General features: G+C 44.8%; 2 protein-coding genes across 2 annotated transcripts in view; both read left to right on the forward strand.

Moving 5' to 3' along the window:
• LOC123999558 (ferritin, middle subunit-like) overlaps window positions 1-3,429 on the forward strand; it is a 203,199-nt gene extending 199,770 nt beyond the window's left edge. The window contains exon 4 of the mRNA XM_046305447.1: window positions 3,067-3,429. Within this exon, the coding sequence (XP_046161403.1) occupies window positions 3,067-3,222 (156 nt within the window). The 3' untranslated portion in view covers window positions 3,223-3,429. The remainder of the gene's footprint in view (window positions 1-3,066) is intronic.
• Window positions 3,430-7,437: 4,008 nt separating this feature from the next.
• LOC123999555 (ferritin, middle subunit-like) lies at window positions 7,438-12,364 on the forward strand. Its single transcript, XM_046305444.1, has 4 exons — window positions 7,438-7,732; window positions 8,038-8,184; window positions 11,606-11,731; window positions 12,002-12,364. The coding sequence occupies exons 1-4, from the start codon at window positions 7,631-7,633 to the stop codon at window positions 12,155-12,157; spliced, it is 531 nt and encodes a 176-aa protein (XP_046161400.1). The 5' UTR covers window positions 7,438-7,630; the 3' UTR covers window positions 12,158-12,364.
• Window positions 12,365-15,004: the final 2,640 nt, after the last annotated feature.

The following is a 15,004-nucleotide window of genomic DNA, read 5'->3' on the forward strand; positions in this document are numbered from 1 at the left end:
GAAGTAGCTGTGGCAACTGCGGGTCTAGCTCTCACAATACAAGGGCTTCAAATTGCCCAGCCTGTGGGAAAATATGCAAGAACTGTTCAAAATACAAATACTTTGCTAAAGTGTGTCGTTCTGCCCCAGCTGCATACTAGCTCCACCCAGAACAGGCCCTTATTTTCATCTCACTCTCAACATGAACACACTTAAATCCAAACCGTCAAGGTGGGTTTGCCTTTGCTACTGGATACTGGCACTGCGGTGTCAACCTTGCCACAGTCACCTACCACTCCCAACAGCCCTCCACTGCCCTGTGTTGGTGTGGTAGATCCAAGATAGACATTGCAGGCACCCTCCAAGGATCCAGTGCTCTACTGCGCCAAGCGTTTGCCATCATTCACATTTCACGTTGCAAAGCGGGGTGCCAATCTCCTGGGCCTCGACTTCTTCACAGGCTTGGGGTTCACACTGAGAGATGAGTGGGTCAACTATCCACCAAGTTACTGGCACATGGCAAAAGAACTGGCCAACTCTGTTTGATGGACTGCTGCCTCACAGCTTTTGCTCACAGGCCCCTAGTGAACCGCAGTCATGCAGCCCCTGTGGCGCATTCTCTTTGCACTGCATTACATTTACATTACATTTAAGTCATTTAGCAGACGCTCTTATCCAGAGCGACTTACAAATTGGTGAATTCACCTTATGACATCCAGTGGAACAGCCACTTTACAATAGTGCATCTAAATATTTTAAGGGGGGTTGAGAAGGATTACTTTATCCTATCCTAGGTATTCCTTAAAGAGGTGGGGTTTCAGGTGTCTCCGGAAGGTGGTGATTGACTCCGCTGTCCTGGCGTCGTGAGGGAGTTTGTTCCACCATTGGGGAGCCAGAGCAGCGAACAGTTTTGACTGGGCTGAGCGGGAACTGTACTTCCTCAGTGGTAGGGAGGCGAGCAGGCCAGAGGTGGATGAACGCAGTGCCCTTATTTGGGTGTAGGGCCTGATCAGAGCCTGGAGGTACTGAGGTGCCGTTCCCCTCACAGCTCCGTAGGCAAGCACCATGGTCTTGTAGCGGATGCAAGCTTCAACTGGAAGCCAGTGGAGAGAGCGGAGGAGCGGGGTGACGTGAGAGAACTTGGGAAGGTTGAACACTAGACGGGCTGCGGCGTTCTGGATGAGTTGTAGGGGTTTAATGGCACAGGCAGGGAGCCCAGCCAACAGCGAGTTGCAGTAATCCAGACGGGAGATGACAAGTGCCTGGATTAGGACCTGCGCCGCTTCCTGTGTGAGGCAGGGTCGTACTCTGCGGATGTTGTAGAGCATGAACCTACAGGAACGGGCCACCGCCTTGATGTTAGTTGAGAACGACAGGGTGTTGTCCAGGATCACGCCAAGGTTCTTAGCGCTCTGGGAGGAGGACAGAATGGAGTTGTCAACCGTGATGGCGAGATCATGGAACGGGCAGTCCTTCCCCGGGAGGAAGAGCAGCTCCGTCTTGCCGAAGTTCAGCTTGAGGTGGTGATCCGTCATCCACACTGATATGTCTGCCAGACATGCAGAGATTCGCCACCTGGTCATCAGAAGAGGGAAAGGAGAAGATTAATTGTGTGTTGTCTGCATAGCAATGATAGGAGAGACCATGTGAGGTTATGACAGAGCCAAGTGACTTGGTGTATAGCGAGAATAGGAGAGGGCCTAGAACAGAGCCCTGGGAGACACCAGTGGTGAGAGCGCGTGGTGAGGAGACAGATTCTCGCCACGCCACCTGGTAGGAGCGACCTGTCAGGTAGGACGCAATCCAAGCGTGGGCCGCGCCGGAGATGCCCAACTCGGAGAGGGTGGAGAGGAGGATCTGATGGTTCACAGTATCGAAGACAGCCGATAGGTCTAGAAGGATGAGAGCAGAGGAGAGAGAGTTAGCTTTAGCGGTGCGGAGCGCCTCCGTGATACAGAGAAGAGCAGTCTCAGTTGAATGACTAGTCTTGAAACCTGACTGATTTGGATCAAGAAGGTCATTCTGAGAGAGATAGCGGGAGAGCTGACCAAGGACGGCACGTTCAAGAGTTTTGGAGAGAAAAGAAAGAAGGGATACTGGTCTGTAGTTGTTGACATCGGAGGGATCGAGTGTAGGTTTTTTCAGAAGGGGTGCAACTCTCGCTCTCTTGAAGACAGAAGGGACATAGCCAGCGGTCAGGGATAAGTTGATGAGCGAGGTGAGGTAAGGGATAAGGTCTCCGGAAATGGTCTGGAGAAGAGAGGAGGGGATAGGGTCGAGCGGGCAGGTTGTTGGGCGGCCGGCCGTCACAAGACGCGAGATTTCATCTGAAGAGAGAGGGGAGAAAGAGGTCAGAGCACAGTGTAGGGCAGTGTGAGCAGAACCAGCGGTGTCGTTTGACTTAGCAAACGAGGATCGGATGTCGTCGACCTTCTTTTCAAAATGGTTGACGAAGTCATCTGCAGAGAGGGAGGGGGGGGGGAGGATTCAGGAGGGAGGAGAAGGTGGCAAAGAGCTTCCTAGGGTTAGAGGCAGATGCTTGGAATTTAGAGTGGTAGAAAGTGGCTTTAGCACTGCATGATGATGATGTCACAAAAGATCTCCAGTCACAGTTGGAGCTAGGCATCATTGTGTCAGTCAACTCTGCTCCCTGGATTTCAAACTTGGTCATCGCATGCTGGTGTGTTCAGATACACACGCATGCCTTTTGGACTTAGCTCCGCCCCCAGCTGCTTCCAGAAGGTGATGAGCACCATCTTCGCTGGAATACCCGGGGTGGCAGTCTATGTGGACAACATCATGGTCCACGGCCATGACCTCCACATCCATGACCATCGACTCCACAGAGTATTCAGTGCTCTACTGCGGAACAACCAGACCCTGAATGGTGGAAAGTGCACCTTTGCAGCTCCAGCCGTCAAGTTTATGGGGTTCCACTTTACACACACGATGCAGCTCGTGCAGGAGTTACTCAGCTGTAAACACCTCATTATCTGCACTTATGCCATTACCACCAGGCTCTTGTGTGTTACTGTATCTACAATAGTCTGTAGTCATTCTCTTTTCTGACCTGTTTTCCCTCTTTAGCTGTGTCACTTCCTGGAGACCCATTACCTGAATGAGCAGGTGGAGGCCATTAAGAAGCTGGGAGACTACATCACAAACCTCACCAAGATGGATGCTGTCAACAACAAGATGGCAGAGTACCTGTTTGACAAGCACACCCTGGGAGGCCAGAGCTAAACCACTTCCATCCCCAGGCTACGGCCTCCAGCCTCAGACCAGGACTCCTGGCTTCTCTGATAGATCCTACTGGCTTTACATTTATAGGGAGGGGAGAGTGTTAAACTGGTGCAGTGCAACACTGCTGTGACATTGATGTTTTTGTTGACAACACTACTGTATTTTGGAGGCAAGGCATCTTGTAAAACAATAAAAAAGATCTCTAAAGTTTGTTTTCTTAAGTGTTGACCTGTAGTAATGATGTTTCAGTCTATTCAGGTTGTTTGCTCGGTCTTACTGAGCATCTTCATACCAGTGATAAATACTAACAATTGTAGACCAACCAACTAGTGGCTGAGGGTCATAACAATAGGATAAGTTCAACATGAGGTTTTATAAAGGATGTTACCTCTCTCTCACCACAGGGCACTATTACAAGAAATGTGACAGATACAATGTCAATTAAGGGCCCAACTGTCAACTCTACCCATAAAAGTGAAATGGGTAACTACAGTCAATGTAGACCTTAACTCTGCATCTCAAAAGGTTATTAGACAGCCTCGAGGGAAATCTGTATGCCGCGTGGGGCTGCAGCGTAGCCTAGTGGTTAGTGTTGGACTAGTAACTGAAATGTTGGAAGATCGAATCCCTGAGCTGACAAGCTACAAATTGGTTTCCAGAACCCCAGCTCAGAACACACAACTCAGCGATCCTACTCACGGATGGGCTATTGCAGCAGACGACCACACCGGGTTCCACTCCTATCTAGAGGTCGACCGATTAATCGGAATGGCCGACAATTAATCTTAATGGTTGTACAGTCGTCTCAAATAAAACTGTGAAGGACCTCGGCGTTACTCTGGACCATGATCTCTCTTTTGAAGAACATATCAAGACCATTTCGAGGACAGCTTTTTCCATCTACGTAATCTTGCAAAAATCAAACTTTCTGTTCTAATGATGCAGAAAAATTAATCCATGCTTTTGTCACTTCTAGGTTAGACTACTGCAATGCTCTACTTTCCGGCTACCCGGATAAAGCACTAAATAAACTTAAGTTAGTGCAAAATACGGCTGCTAGAATCCTGACTAGAACCCCCAAATTTGATCATATTACTCCAGTGCTAGCCTCTACACTGGCTTCCTGTCAAAGCAAGGGCTGATTTCAAGGTTTTACTGCTAACCTACAAAGCATTACATGGGCTTGCTCCTACCTATCTCTCTGATTTTGTCCTGCCGTACAAACCTACACGTATGCTACGGTCACAAGACGCAGGCCTCCTAATTGTCCCTAGAATTTCTAAGCAAACAGCTGGAGGCAGGGCTTTCTCCTATAGAGCTTCTTTTTTATGGAACGGTCTGCCTACCCATGTCAGAGACGCAAACTCGGTCTCAACCTTTAAGTCTTTACTGAAGACTCATCTCTTCAGTGGGTCATATGATTGAGTGTAGTCTGGCCCAGGAGTGGGAAGGTGAACGGAAAGGCTCTGGAGCAACGAACCGCCCTTGCTGTCTCTGCCTGGCCGCCTCTTCCCACTGGGATTCTCTGCCTCTAACCCTATTACAGGGGCTGCCTGGCTTACTGGGGCTGTCTGCAGCATCACCTGAGTGGGTTGATTCACTGTTGTGGTCATCCTGTCTGGGTTGGTGCCTCCTGACCCCTCCTGTCTCAGCCTCCAGTATTTATGCTGCAGTAGTTTGTGTCGGGGGGCTAGGGTCAGTTTGTTATATCTGGAGTACCTCTCCTGTCCTATTCGGTGTCCTGTGTGAGTCCAAGTGTGCGTTCTCTAATTCTCTCCTTCTTTCTTTCTCTCTCTCGGAGGACCTGAGCCCTAGGACCATGCCCCAGGACTACCTGACATTATGACTCCTTGCTGTCCCCAGTCCACCTGGCCATGCTGCTGCTCCAGTTTCAACTGTTCTGCCTTACTATTATATGACCATGCTGGTCATTTATGAACATTTGAACATCTTGGCCATGTTCTGTTATAATCTCCACCCGGCACAGCCAGAAGAGGACTGGCCACCTCACATATGCTCTCTCTAATTCTCTCTTTCTCTCTCTCGGAGGACCTGAGCCCAAGGACCGTGCCCCAGGACGACCTGACATGATGACTCCTTGCTGTCCCCAGTCCACCTGACTGTGCTGCTGCTTCAGTTTCAACTGTTCTGCCTTGTTATTATTCGACCATGCTGGTCATTTATGAACACTTGAACATCTTGGCCATGTTCTGTTATAATCTCCATCCGGCACAGCCAGAAGAGGACTGGCCACCCCACATAGCCTGGTTCCTCTCTAGGTTTCTTCCTAGGTTTTGGCCTTTCTAGGGAGTTTTTCCTAGCCACTGTGCTTCTACACCTGCATTGCTTGCTGTTTGGGGTTTTAGGCTGGGTTTCTGTACAGCACATTGAGATATCAGCTAATGTACGAAGGGCTATATAAATACATTTGATTTGATTTGGTCTTCTGCCCCTGAACAAGGTAGTTAACCCACTGTTCCTAGGCCATCATTGAAAACAAGAATTTGTTCTTAACTGACTTCCCTAGTTAAAGGTAAAATACACATTTCTCTAGTGATGGAAAGTTCAGCTCTTACTGACATAAAATAAATCTTGACTCTTGTTTCAGTTGCTAATAGTTCTCCTACCAGCAAACTAACTGAATAATCACAATAGAAATCCTAATGCCTCTCGTTCACCATAAAGGGCTTATTGGAGCTGTCATATGGTTGCAAAGCTACTGGTAATTTACCAAAATTACTGAAGTCTTCTGTAATTAACAGGCAGTCTAACTTTGGTCATTTATACTTTAACTGAACATATTTATATTTTTCATGTGTCCATCTAGTACATGGGTTTCTAGTGGATAGACCAGGTGGTTGAAGGGGAAAATAGCCTAATTAAATGTGTTTGATCAACAATGGCATTTTCAATCATTCTGCCACTCATCCATTTTTCTTTACACAACTGCCACCAACATTTACAACCATGAAATACTGACATGGTAAAATAATTGAGTACATTTTTTTAAAGGTAATGGTTTTCACTAAGTTGATGGTTTATATTTAGGGTAATGTTTATCTAAAAGTACATTTTATATGTGAAAGCTCCATGGAGGGCCTGAGATTTGTGAGAATCTGAAGTACCTGAAAAGAAGGCACCTGGCTAAACGACATGTTCCTTGACATTTACAAATATTTGTGTTACGGATCCCAATTACCTGCTGTCAAGGCAGCAGCTACTCTTCCTGGGGTCCAGCGAAATAAAGGCAGTTCTATACATTACAAACCAGATGTCGCCACACGTGTTTGCCCTCAGGCCACTACTCTACCACATATCGACAACACAAAATAAATGTGCGTGTCTATAGTGCATATGTGTCTCTTCACACTCCCCGCTGTCCAGCAAGTTGTATCTAACTATTTTAAAATCTAATTTACTGTTTGCATGACATGATGTGGAATAGTAGCCATGTCATGTCTCTCTGTAGTACTGTGCACCTCCCATAGTCTGTTCTGGACTTGGGGACTGTGATGAGACCTGGAGACATGTCTTGTGGGGTATGCATTGGTGTCTGAGTTGTGTGCTAGTAGTTTAAACTGACAGCTCGGTGCATTCAATATGTCAATAATTCTCACAAATACAAGTAGTGATGAAGTAAATTTATAGTAATGGTTATCAACTGTACTGCAGGGATGGAACGTAAAGTTGCAGGAAGTAGAGGTTGTGGTGGCAGCTGCAGAGAGGTATTTGGGTGTTCGAGACTTGACATCAGAAGAGTTGTATCTCATATCTGTATTTCTTTTAACTGCACTGTCGGTTAGGAGCTCGTAAGTCAGCATTTCACTGAAAGGTCTACTGTTGTATTTGGCGCATGTGAGTAATAAAATTGGATTTGATTTATTTTGAGTTACAGCGTGTTTTAAGTGGTGGTGTCCCATCCTTTCATGCTGTTGGCCTGAAGTACGACTAAATAGATGTAAATAGGGGAGTATGGTTTTTATTATATATATTTTTGTGAGTGTAGTGTTAGATGGTAGGGTATTTGTTGTATTTTTGGTTGGTGTGGTTGTTGATTAAAAAAGAAATAAGCAAAGTATAAGAGAGTTATACTCCAGTCTAGTAGGTGGCGGTAATGCAACATGTATTGGATGCCAACCTGCCGTTAAATCTCATCAAAGAAGGTCGATTTCACTGACGCGGTCCGCTTGGAACAATAAATAGAGCGAACAAGGCTCCTTCCAATTCACAACTCTGGGAAGACGCATGAAGAACTTCTTGCTTCAACAGTGATTGAACGGAACTCTTCTGCCCGCCTCCCGCGCAATATAACATTCCGGATTGATAACGTAATAACTACGTGAACTGTCTTAGTAAAATAATCTAAGAATCTCTAGATTTGTACCGTTAATTTTGATATAAAGTGAAAATGGAGTCTCAGGTCCGCCAGAACTATCACCACGATTGCGAAGTTGCAATCAACCGGATGATCAACATGGAGATGTTTGCCTCTTATACTTACACTTCAATGGTAAGGGGACTGTAATTGGCTACCAATAGGAACAGTTTGTTGCTTTACCTAATATTATTATGCCTGAGCCTTAATATTTTTTTCTGTACGCCTAGGCAACAGCTTTGAGGTAGACGTATCATTCAAATAAAGCTCATAAATATATCCTTGGACAGAGCGTATCTCATTGACAGGTTAATTGGCAGGTTACCAAGTAGGCTTATGATTTTCCGGATCATATTGCTGTGTCAATCATGCTTAGATCCCTCGATAATATAATGAGTTATATTTGACATGTTTCTAAACACACTTGTTTTTCAACCCAGGCTTTCTATTTCTCCCGTGACGATGTGGCTCTGCCTGGCTTCGCGCATTTCTTCAAGGAGAACAGCGACGAGGAGCGGGAGCACGCCGACAAGCAACTCTCCTTCCAGATCAAGAGAGGTGGACGCATTTTACTCCAGGACATCAAGGTGAGCGCCTGAGCGTCGAAAAACACATACCTTGTATACTGCGCAACAAAAAGAACGTTAACATCTTGGTAGAGGGTTCTCTGGTTGAAATGGTTCTTGTCTCAGTAAGAAAGGTTCTACCTGGAACCAAGTGGCTGATCTATAATCTATGGCAAGACGTCTAAAGAACCCTTTATAGTCAATCTAGAGCCTTTTTTTTAATACTGTGAAGTTGTTTTGGATTAGTAGTCATTCATGTTAATACTGAGTTCTTTGTAAGGCAGGCCCTGTGTGGCTGCCCTGGTATTAGAGCAAGGTGACCAGAAGAGATAATGTCCTGACCGCTTAGGCCTGAACACACTGCCTCCATTCCTTCATAACCACTGAATTGGTCATTGGTCACGCGCACTGACTACAACAGGTGTAGACTTTACGATGATGTGTACTTACTTGCTCAGAGTTAAAGATAAATATTTGCTAAATGGGAATGGTAACAAAGAATAACAAGGCTTTATACAAGTACTGAGACCATGTGCAGGGGTACGAGGTAGTTGAGATATAATACAGTAGGTAAGGGTTAAAAGTGACTTGGCAATGAGGATGTGTGACTGGTGTCAGTGTGTGGGGGGAGGGGGGGGTTTGTAGACTAGTGAGTGCAAAATAAGTGGTTAAACTCTTCTACTCAGACCCCTGTTTGCCTCCAGAACAGCCTGCATTTTTTTGGGACATTCTACAAGGTGTCTGAAACATTCCACAGGGATGTTGGTCCATGCTGACACGCTGAAATCGGGCATTGCTGTGAACAGCCCGTTCCATCTCGTCCCAAAGATTCTCTATTGGTTTGAGGTCTGGGGACTGTGCAGTGAACATAACTCGCTGTTCCAGGCAATGTTTTCCCACTCAATTGCCCGTTGGAGACACTTTAATTTTAACTTGATGTAATACATCAATACAATCACTTTAGCCTTATATAAATAATGAAACCTGTTTAAATAATGCAAAAAAAAGTTTTGGTGAATGTAAAAGTGCAATATGTGCCATGTAAAAAAGCTAATGTTTAAGTTCCTTGCTCAGAACATGAGAACATACGAAAGTTGGTGGTTCCTTTTCACTTGAGTCTTTAATATTCCCAGGTAATAAGTTTTAGGTTGTAGTTATTATGACTATTTCTTTCAACCATTTGTATTTCATATACCTTTGACTATTGGAAGGGGAACAACTACTTCAAGGTCTCAAAGCGAGTGTCACCGATTGAAACGCTATTAGCACGCACCCTGCTAACTAGCTAGCCATTTCACATCGGTTACACCAGCCTAATCTCGGAAGTTGCTAGGCTTGAAGTCACAAACCGCTCAATGCTTTAAGCACAGCGATGAGCTGCTGGCAAACGCACAAAAGTGCTGTTTGAATCACCGCTTACGAGCCAGCTGCTGCCTACCACCGCTCGGTCAGACTGCTCTATCAAATGTCAAATCATAGACTTCATTTTAACATAGTAACACAGAAATGAGCCTTAGGTCATTAATATGGTCAAATCCAGATACGAACATTTCGAAAACAAAACGTTTACCGTTCTGTATTTTACCTAACGGGTGGCATCCATAAGTCTAAATATTCCTGTTACATTGCACAACCTTCAATGTTGTTAACTAATTACATAATTATGACATAACAAGTCAGATGGCCCAAACTGTAGCATGTACCCTGACTCTGCGTGCAATCAACGCAAGAGAAGTGACACAATTTCCCTAGTTAAATGAAATTCATGTTAGCAGGCAATATTAACTAATATGCAGGTTTAAAAATATATACTTGTGTATTGATTTTAAGGCACCTTTTATGGTTAGGTACACATTGGTGCGTTTGCCAAATTGGTGATTTAACGAAGTAGGCTATGATAAATTAACTTATGGCTTAGATCCTGTTAACGGGATCGATATGACAACAGCCAGTGATTGTGCAGGGCGCCAAATTCAAAACAGATCTCATAATTAAAATTCCTCAAACATACAAGTGTTTTACACCATTTTAAAGAAACGTATTAATACCACCAGTGTCCGATTTCAAAAAAGCTTTACCGAAAAAGCACACCATGCGATCGGAATTCAGCGCTCCGAAACAAAACGAGCCATACGGATCCGCCGTTTCGTGGAGTCAACAAAGTCAGAAATGGCATTATAAATATTCACTTACCTTTTCTCTTCATCTGAATGGAATCCCAGTTCCACAATAAATGTTTGATTTGTTCGATGAAGTCCATTGATGTCCAAATATCTCCATTTTGTTCGCGTTTAGCCCAGTAATCCAAATTCATGAGGCACGACCAGGCAAAGTCATAAAGTTCCGTTACAGTCCGTAGAAACATGTCAAACGATCTATAGAATCAATCTTTAGGATGTTTTTATCATCAATCTTCAATAATGTTCCAACTGGAGAATTCCTTTGTCTTCAGAAATGCAATGGGCTGCAAGCTAACTCTCACGTGACCGCGTGTGACCAGCTCATGCCACTCTGGCAGACCTGACTCATTCAGCTCCCATTCCCCGTCCTTCACAGTAGAAGCATCAAACAAGGTTCTGAAGACTGTTGACATCTAGTGGAAGCCTTAAGAAGTGCATTATGACCCCGTAGACACTGTATATTAGATAGGCTATGAGTTGAAAAACTACAAAGCTCAGACTTCCTACTTCCTGGTTGGATTTTTTTCCTCAGCTTTTTGCCTGCCATAAGAGTCCTGTTATACTCAGACATCATTCAAACAGTTTTAGAAACTTCTGTGTTTCCTATCCAAATTTACTAATAATGTTAGCAACTGGGCCTGAGTAGCAAGCAGTTTAATCCGGGAACCTTAATCATCCAAGCTACTCAATACTGCCATAAGACGTTAAAAGGCACCACGTTGATTATATGCAACGCAGGACAAGCTAGATAATCTAGTAATAACTACACATGGTTGGTTTTTTTTTTATACGATTGGTTTAATGCTATCTAGCTCCTTGCTGCATTCTCATAACAGGTAGTCAGCCTGCCACGCAGTCTCCTTGTGGAGTGCAATGTAATCGGCCGTGATCGGTGTCCAAAAATGCCGATTACCGATTGCTGTGACATCTTAACTCTGCCGTTCCGATTAATCGGTCGACCTCTAGATAGGAGTGGAACCCGGTGTGGTCGTCTGCTGTAATAGCCCATCCGTGAGTAGGACCTCTGAGCTGGGGTTCTGGAAACCTTTGGCGTCGCAAGCGCCATTCTCTATCGACTGAGCCACACCGGACCCATGATGTGCTTCATAAACTCCAGCTTATGTGGTTGTTAAAATGACTAAATCTTGATCTTTCTGCATTGGTTCCAGTTTGTCAGATATACTGATTGAACTGACTTTGAATTATGTATAGAAACATCTGCTAGTAGTCCCTAACCCTTCTGTGTTCACTGTCCTGTGTAGAAACCAGAACGTGATGAGTGGGGCAATGGGCTGGAGGCCATGCAGTGTGCTCTGCAGTTGGAGAAGAATGTGAACCAGGCCCTGCTGGACCTGCACAAGATTGCCTCTGACAAGGTTGACCCCCATGTAAGTAATATCATTACATAGAATACAGGTACTGTCCCAGGAGCTGATCAGGTTGTTGTACCTCTGCTAACTAATTACACAGGATTGTGTGACCTGCCTCTTTAGACGCATGAATGCCACTTTACACACACGATGCAGCTCGTGCAGGAGTTACACAGCTGTAAACACCTCATTATCTGCACTTATGCCATTACCACCAGGCTCTTGTGTGTTACTGTATCTACAATAGTCTGTAGTCATTCTCTTTTCTGACCTGTTTTCCCTCTTTAGCTGTGTCACTTCCTGGAGACCCATTACCTGAATGAGCAGGTGGAGGCCATTAAGAAGCTGGGAGACTACATCACAAACCTCACCAAGATGGATGCTGTCAACAACAAGATGGCAGAGTACCTGTTTGACAAGCACACCCTGGGAGGCCAGAGCTAAACCACTTCCATCCCCAGGCTACGGCCTCCAGCCTCAGACCAGGACTCCTGGCTTCTCTGATAGATCCTACTGGCTTTACATTTATAGGGAGGGGAGAGTGTTAAACTGGTGCAGTGCAACACTGCTGTGACATTGATGTTTTTGTTGACAACACTACTGTATTTTGGAGGCAAGGCATCTTGTAAAACAATAAAAAAGATCTCTAAAGTTTGTTTTCTTAAGTGTTGACCTGTAGTAATGATGTTTCAGTCTATTCAGGTTGTTTGCTCGGTCTTACTGAGCATCTTCATACCAGTGATAAATACTAACAATTGTAGACCAACCAACTAGTGGCTGAGGGTCATAACAATAGGATAAGTTCAACATGAGGTTTTATAAAGGATGTTACCTCTCTCTCACCACAGGGCACTATTACAAGAAATGTGACAGATACAATGTCAATTAAGGGCCCAACTGTCAACTCTACCCATAAAAGTGAAATGGGTAACTACAGTCAATGTAGACCTTAACTCTGCATCTCAAAAGGTTATTAGACAGCCTCGAGGGAAATCTGTATGCCGCGTGGGGCTGCAGCGTAGCCTAGTGGTTAGTGTTGGACTAGTAACTGAAATGTTGGAAGATCGAATCCCTGAGCTGACAAGCTACAAATTGGTTTCCAGAACCCCAGCTCAGAACACACAACTCAGCGATCCTACTCACGGATGGGCTATTGCAGCAGACGACCACACCGGGTTCCACTCCTATCTAGAGGTCGACCGATTAATCGGAATGGCCGACAATTAATCTTAATGGTTGTACAGTCGTCTCAAATAAAACTGTGAAGGACCTCGGCGTTACTCTGGACCATGATCTCTCTTTTGAAGAACATATCAAGACCATTTCGAGGACAGCTTTTTCCATCTACGTAATCTTGCAAAAATCAAACTTTCTGTTCTAATGATGCAGAAAAATTAATCCATGCTTTTGTCACTTCTAGGTTAGACTACTGCAATGCTCTACTTTCCGGCTACCCGGATAAAGCACTAAATAAACTTAAGTTAGTGCAAAATACGGCTGCTAGAATCCTGACTAGAACCCCCAAATTTGATCATATTACTCCAGTGCTAGCCTCTACACTGGCTTCCTGTCAAAGCAAGGGCTGATTTCAAGGTTTTACTGCTAACCTACAAAGCATTACATGGGCTTGCTCCTACCTATCTCTCTGATTTTGTCCTGCCGTACAAACCTACACGTATGCTACGGTCACAAGACGCAGGCCTCCTAATTGTCCCTAGAATTTCTAAGCAAACAGCTGGAGGCAGGGCTTTCTCCTATAGAGCTTCTTTTTTATGGAACGGTCTGCCTACCCATGTCAGAGACGCAAACTCGGTCTCAACCTTTAAGTCTTTACTGAAGACTCATCTCTTCAGTGGGTCATATGATTGAGTGTAGTCTGGCCCAGGAGTGGGAAGGTGAACGGAAAGGCTCTGGAGCAACGAACCGCCCTTGCTGTCTCAGCCTCCAGTATTTATGCTGCAGTAGTTTGTGTCGGGGGGCTAGGGTCAGTTTGTTATATCTGGAGTACCTCTCCTGTCCTATTCGGTGTCCTGTGTGAGTCCAAGTGTGCGTTCTCTAATTCTCTCCTTCTTTCTTTCTCTCTCTCGGAGGACCTGAGCCCTAGGACCATGCCCCAGGACTACCTGACATTATGACTCCTTGCTGTCCCCAGTCCACCTGGCCATGCTGCTGCTCCAGTTTCAACTGTTCTGCCTTACTATTATATGACCATGCTGGTCATTTATGAATATTTGAACATCTTGGCCATGTTCTGTTATAATCTCCACCCGGCACAGCCAGAAGAGGACTGGCCACCTCACATATGCTCTCTCTAATTCTCTCTTTCTCTCTCTCGGAGGACCTGAGCCCAAGGACCGTGCCCCAGGACGACCTGACATGATGACTCCTTGCTGTCCCCAGTCCACCTGACTGTGCTGCTGCTCCAGTTTCAACTGTTCTGCCTTGTTATTATTCGACCATGCTGGTCATTTATGAACATTTGAACATCTTGGCCATGTTCTGTTATAATCTCCATCCGGCACAGCCAGAGGACTGGCCACCCCACATAGCCTGGTTCCTCTCTAGGTTTCTTCCTAGGTTTTGGCCTTTCTAGGGAGTTTTTCCTAGCCACTGTGCTTCTACACCTGCATTGCTTGCTGTTTGGGGTTTTAGGCTGGGTTTCTGTACAGCACATTGAGATATCAGCTAATGTACGAAGGGCTATATAAATACATTTGATTTGATTTGGTCTTCTGCCCCTGAACAAGGTAGTTAACCCACTGTTCCTAGGCCATCATTGAAAACAAGAATTTGTTCTTAACTGACTTCCCTAGTTAAAGGTAAAATACACATTTCTCTAGTGATGGAAAGTTCAGCTCTTACTGACATAAAATAAATCTTGACTCTTGTTTCAGTTGCTAATAGTTCTCCTACCAGCAAACTAACTGAATAATCACAATAGAAATCCTAATGCCTCTCGTTCACCATAAAGGGCTTATTGGAGCTGTCATATGGTTGCAAAGCTACTGGTAATTTACCAAAATTACTGAAGTCTTCTGTAATTAACAGGCAGTCTAACTTTGGTAATTTATACTTTAACTGAACATATTTATATTTTTCATGTGTCCATCTAGTACATGGGTTTCTAGTGGATAGACCAGGTGGTTGAAGGGGAAAATAGCCTAATTAAATGTGTTTGATCAACAATGGCATTTTCAATCATTCTGCCACTCATCCATTTTTCTTTACACAACTGCCACCAACATTTACAACCATGAAATACTGACATGGTAAAATAATTGAGTACATTTT

The sequence above is a fragment of the Oncorhynchus gorbuscha genome, linkage group LG16, assembly GCF_021184085.1.
Source record: "Oncorhynchus gorbuscha isolate QuinsamMale2020 ecotype Even-year linkage group LG16, OgorEven_v1.0, whole genome shotgun sequence".
In the NCBI taxonomy this organism is placed as follows: Eukaryota; Metazoa; Chordata; class Actinopteri; order Salmoniformes; family Salmonidae; genus Oncorhynchus; species Oncorhynchus gorbuscha.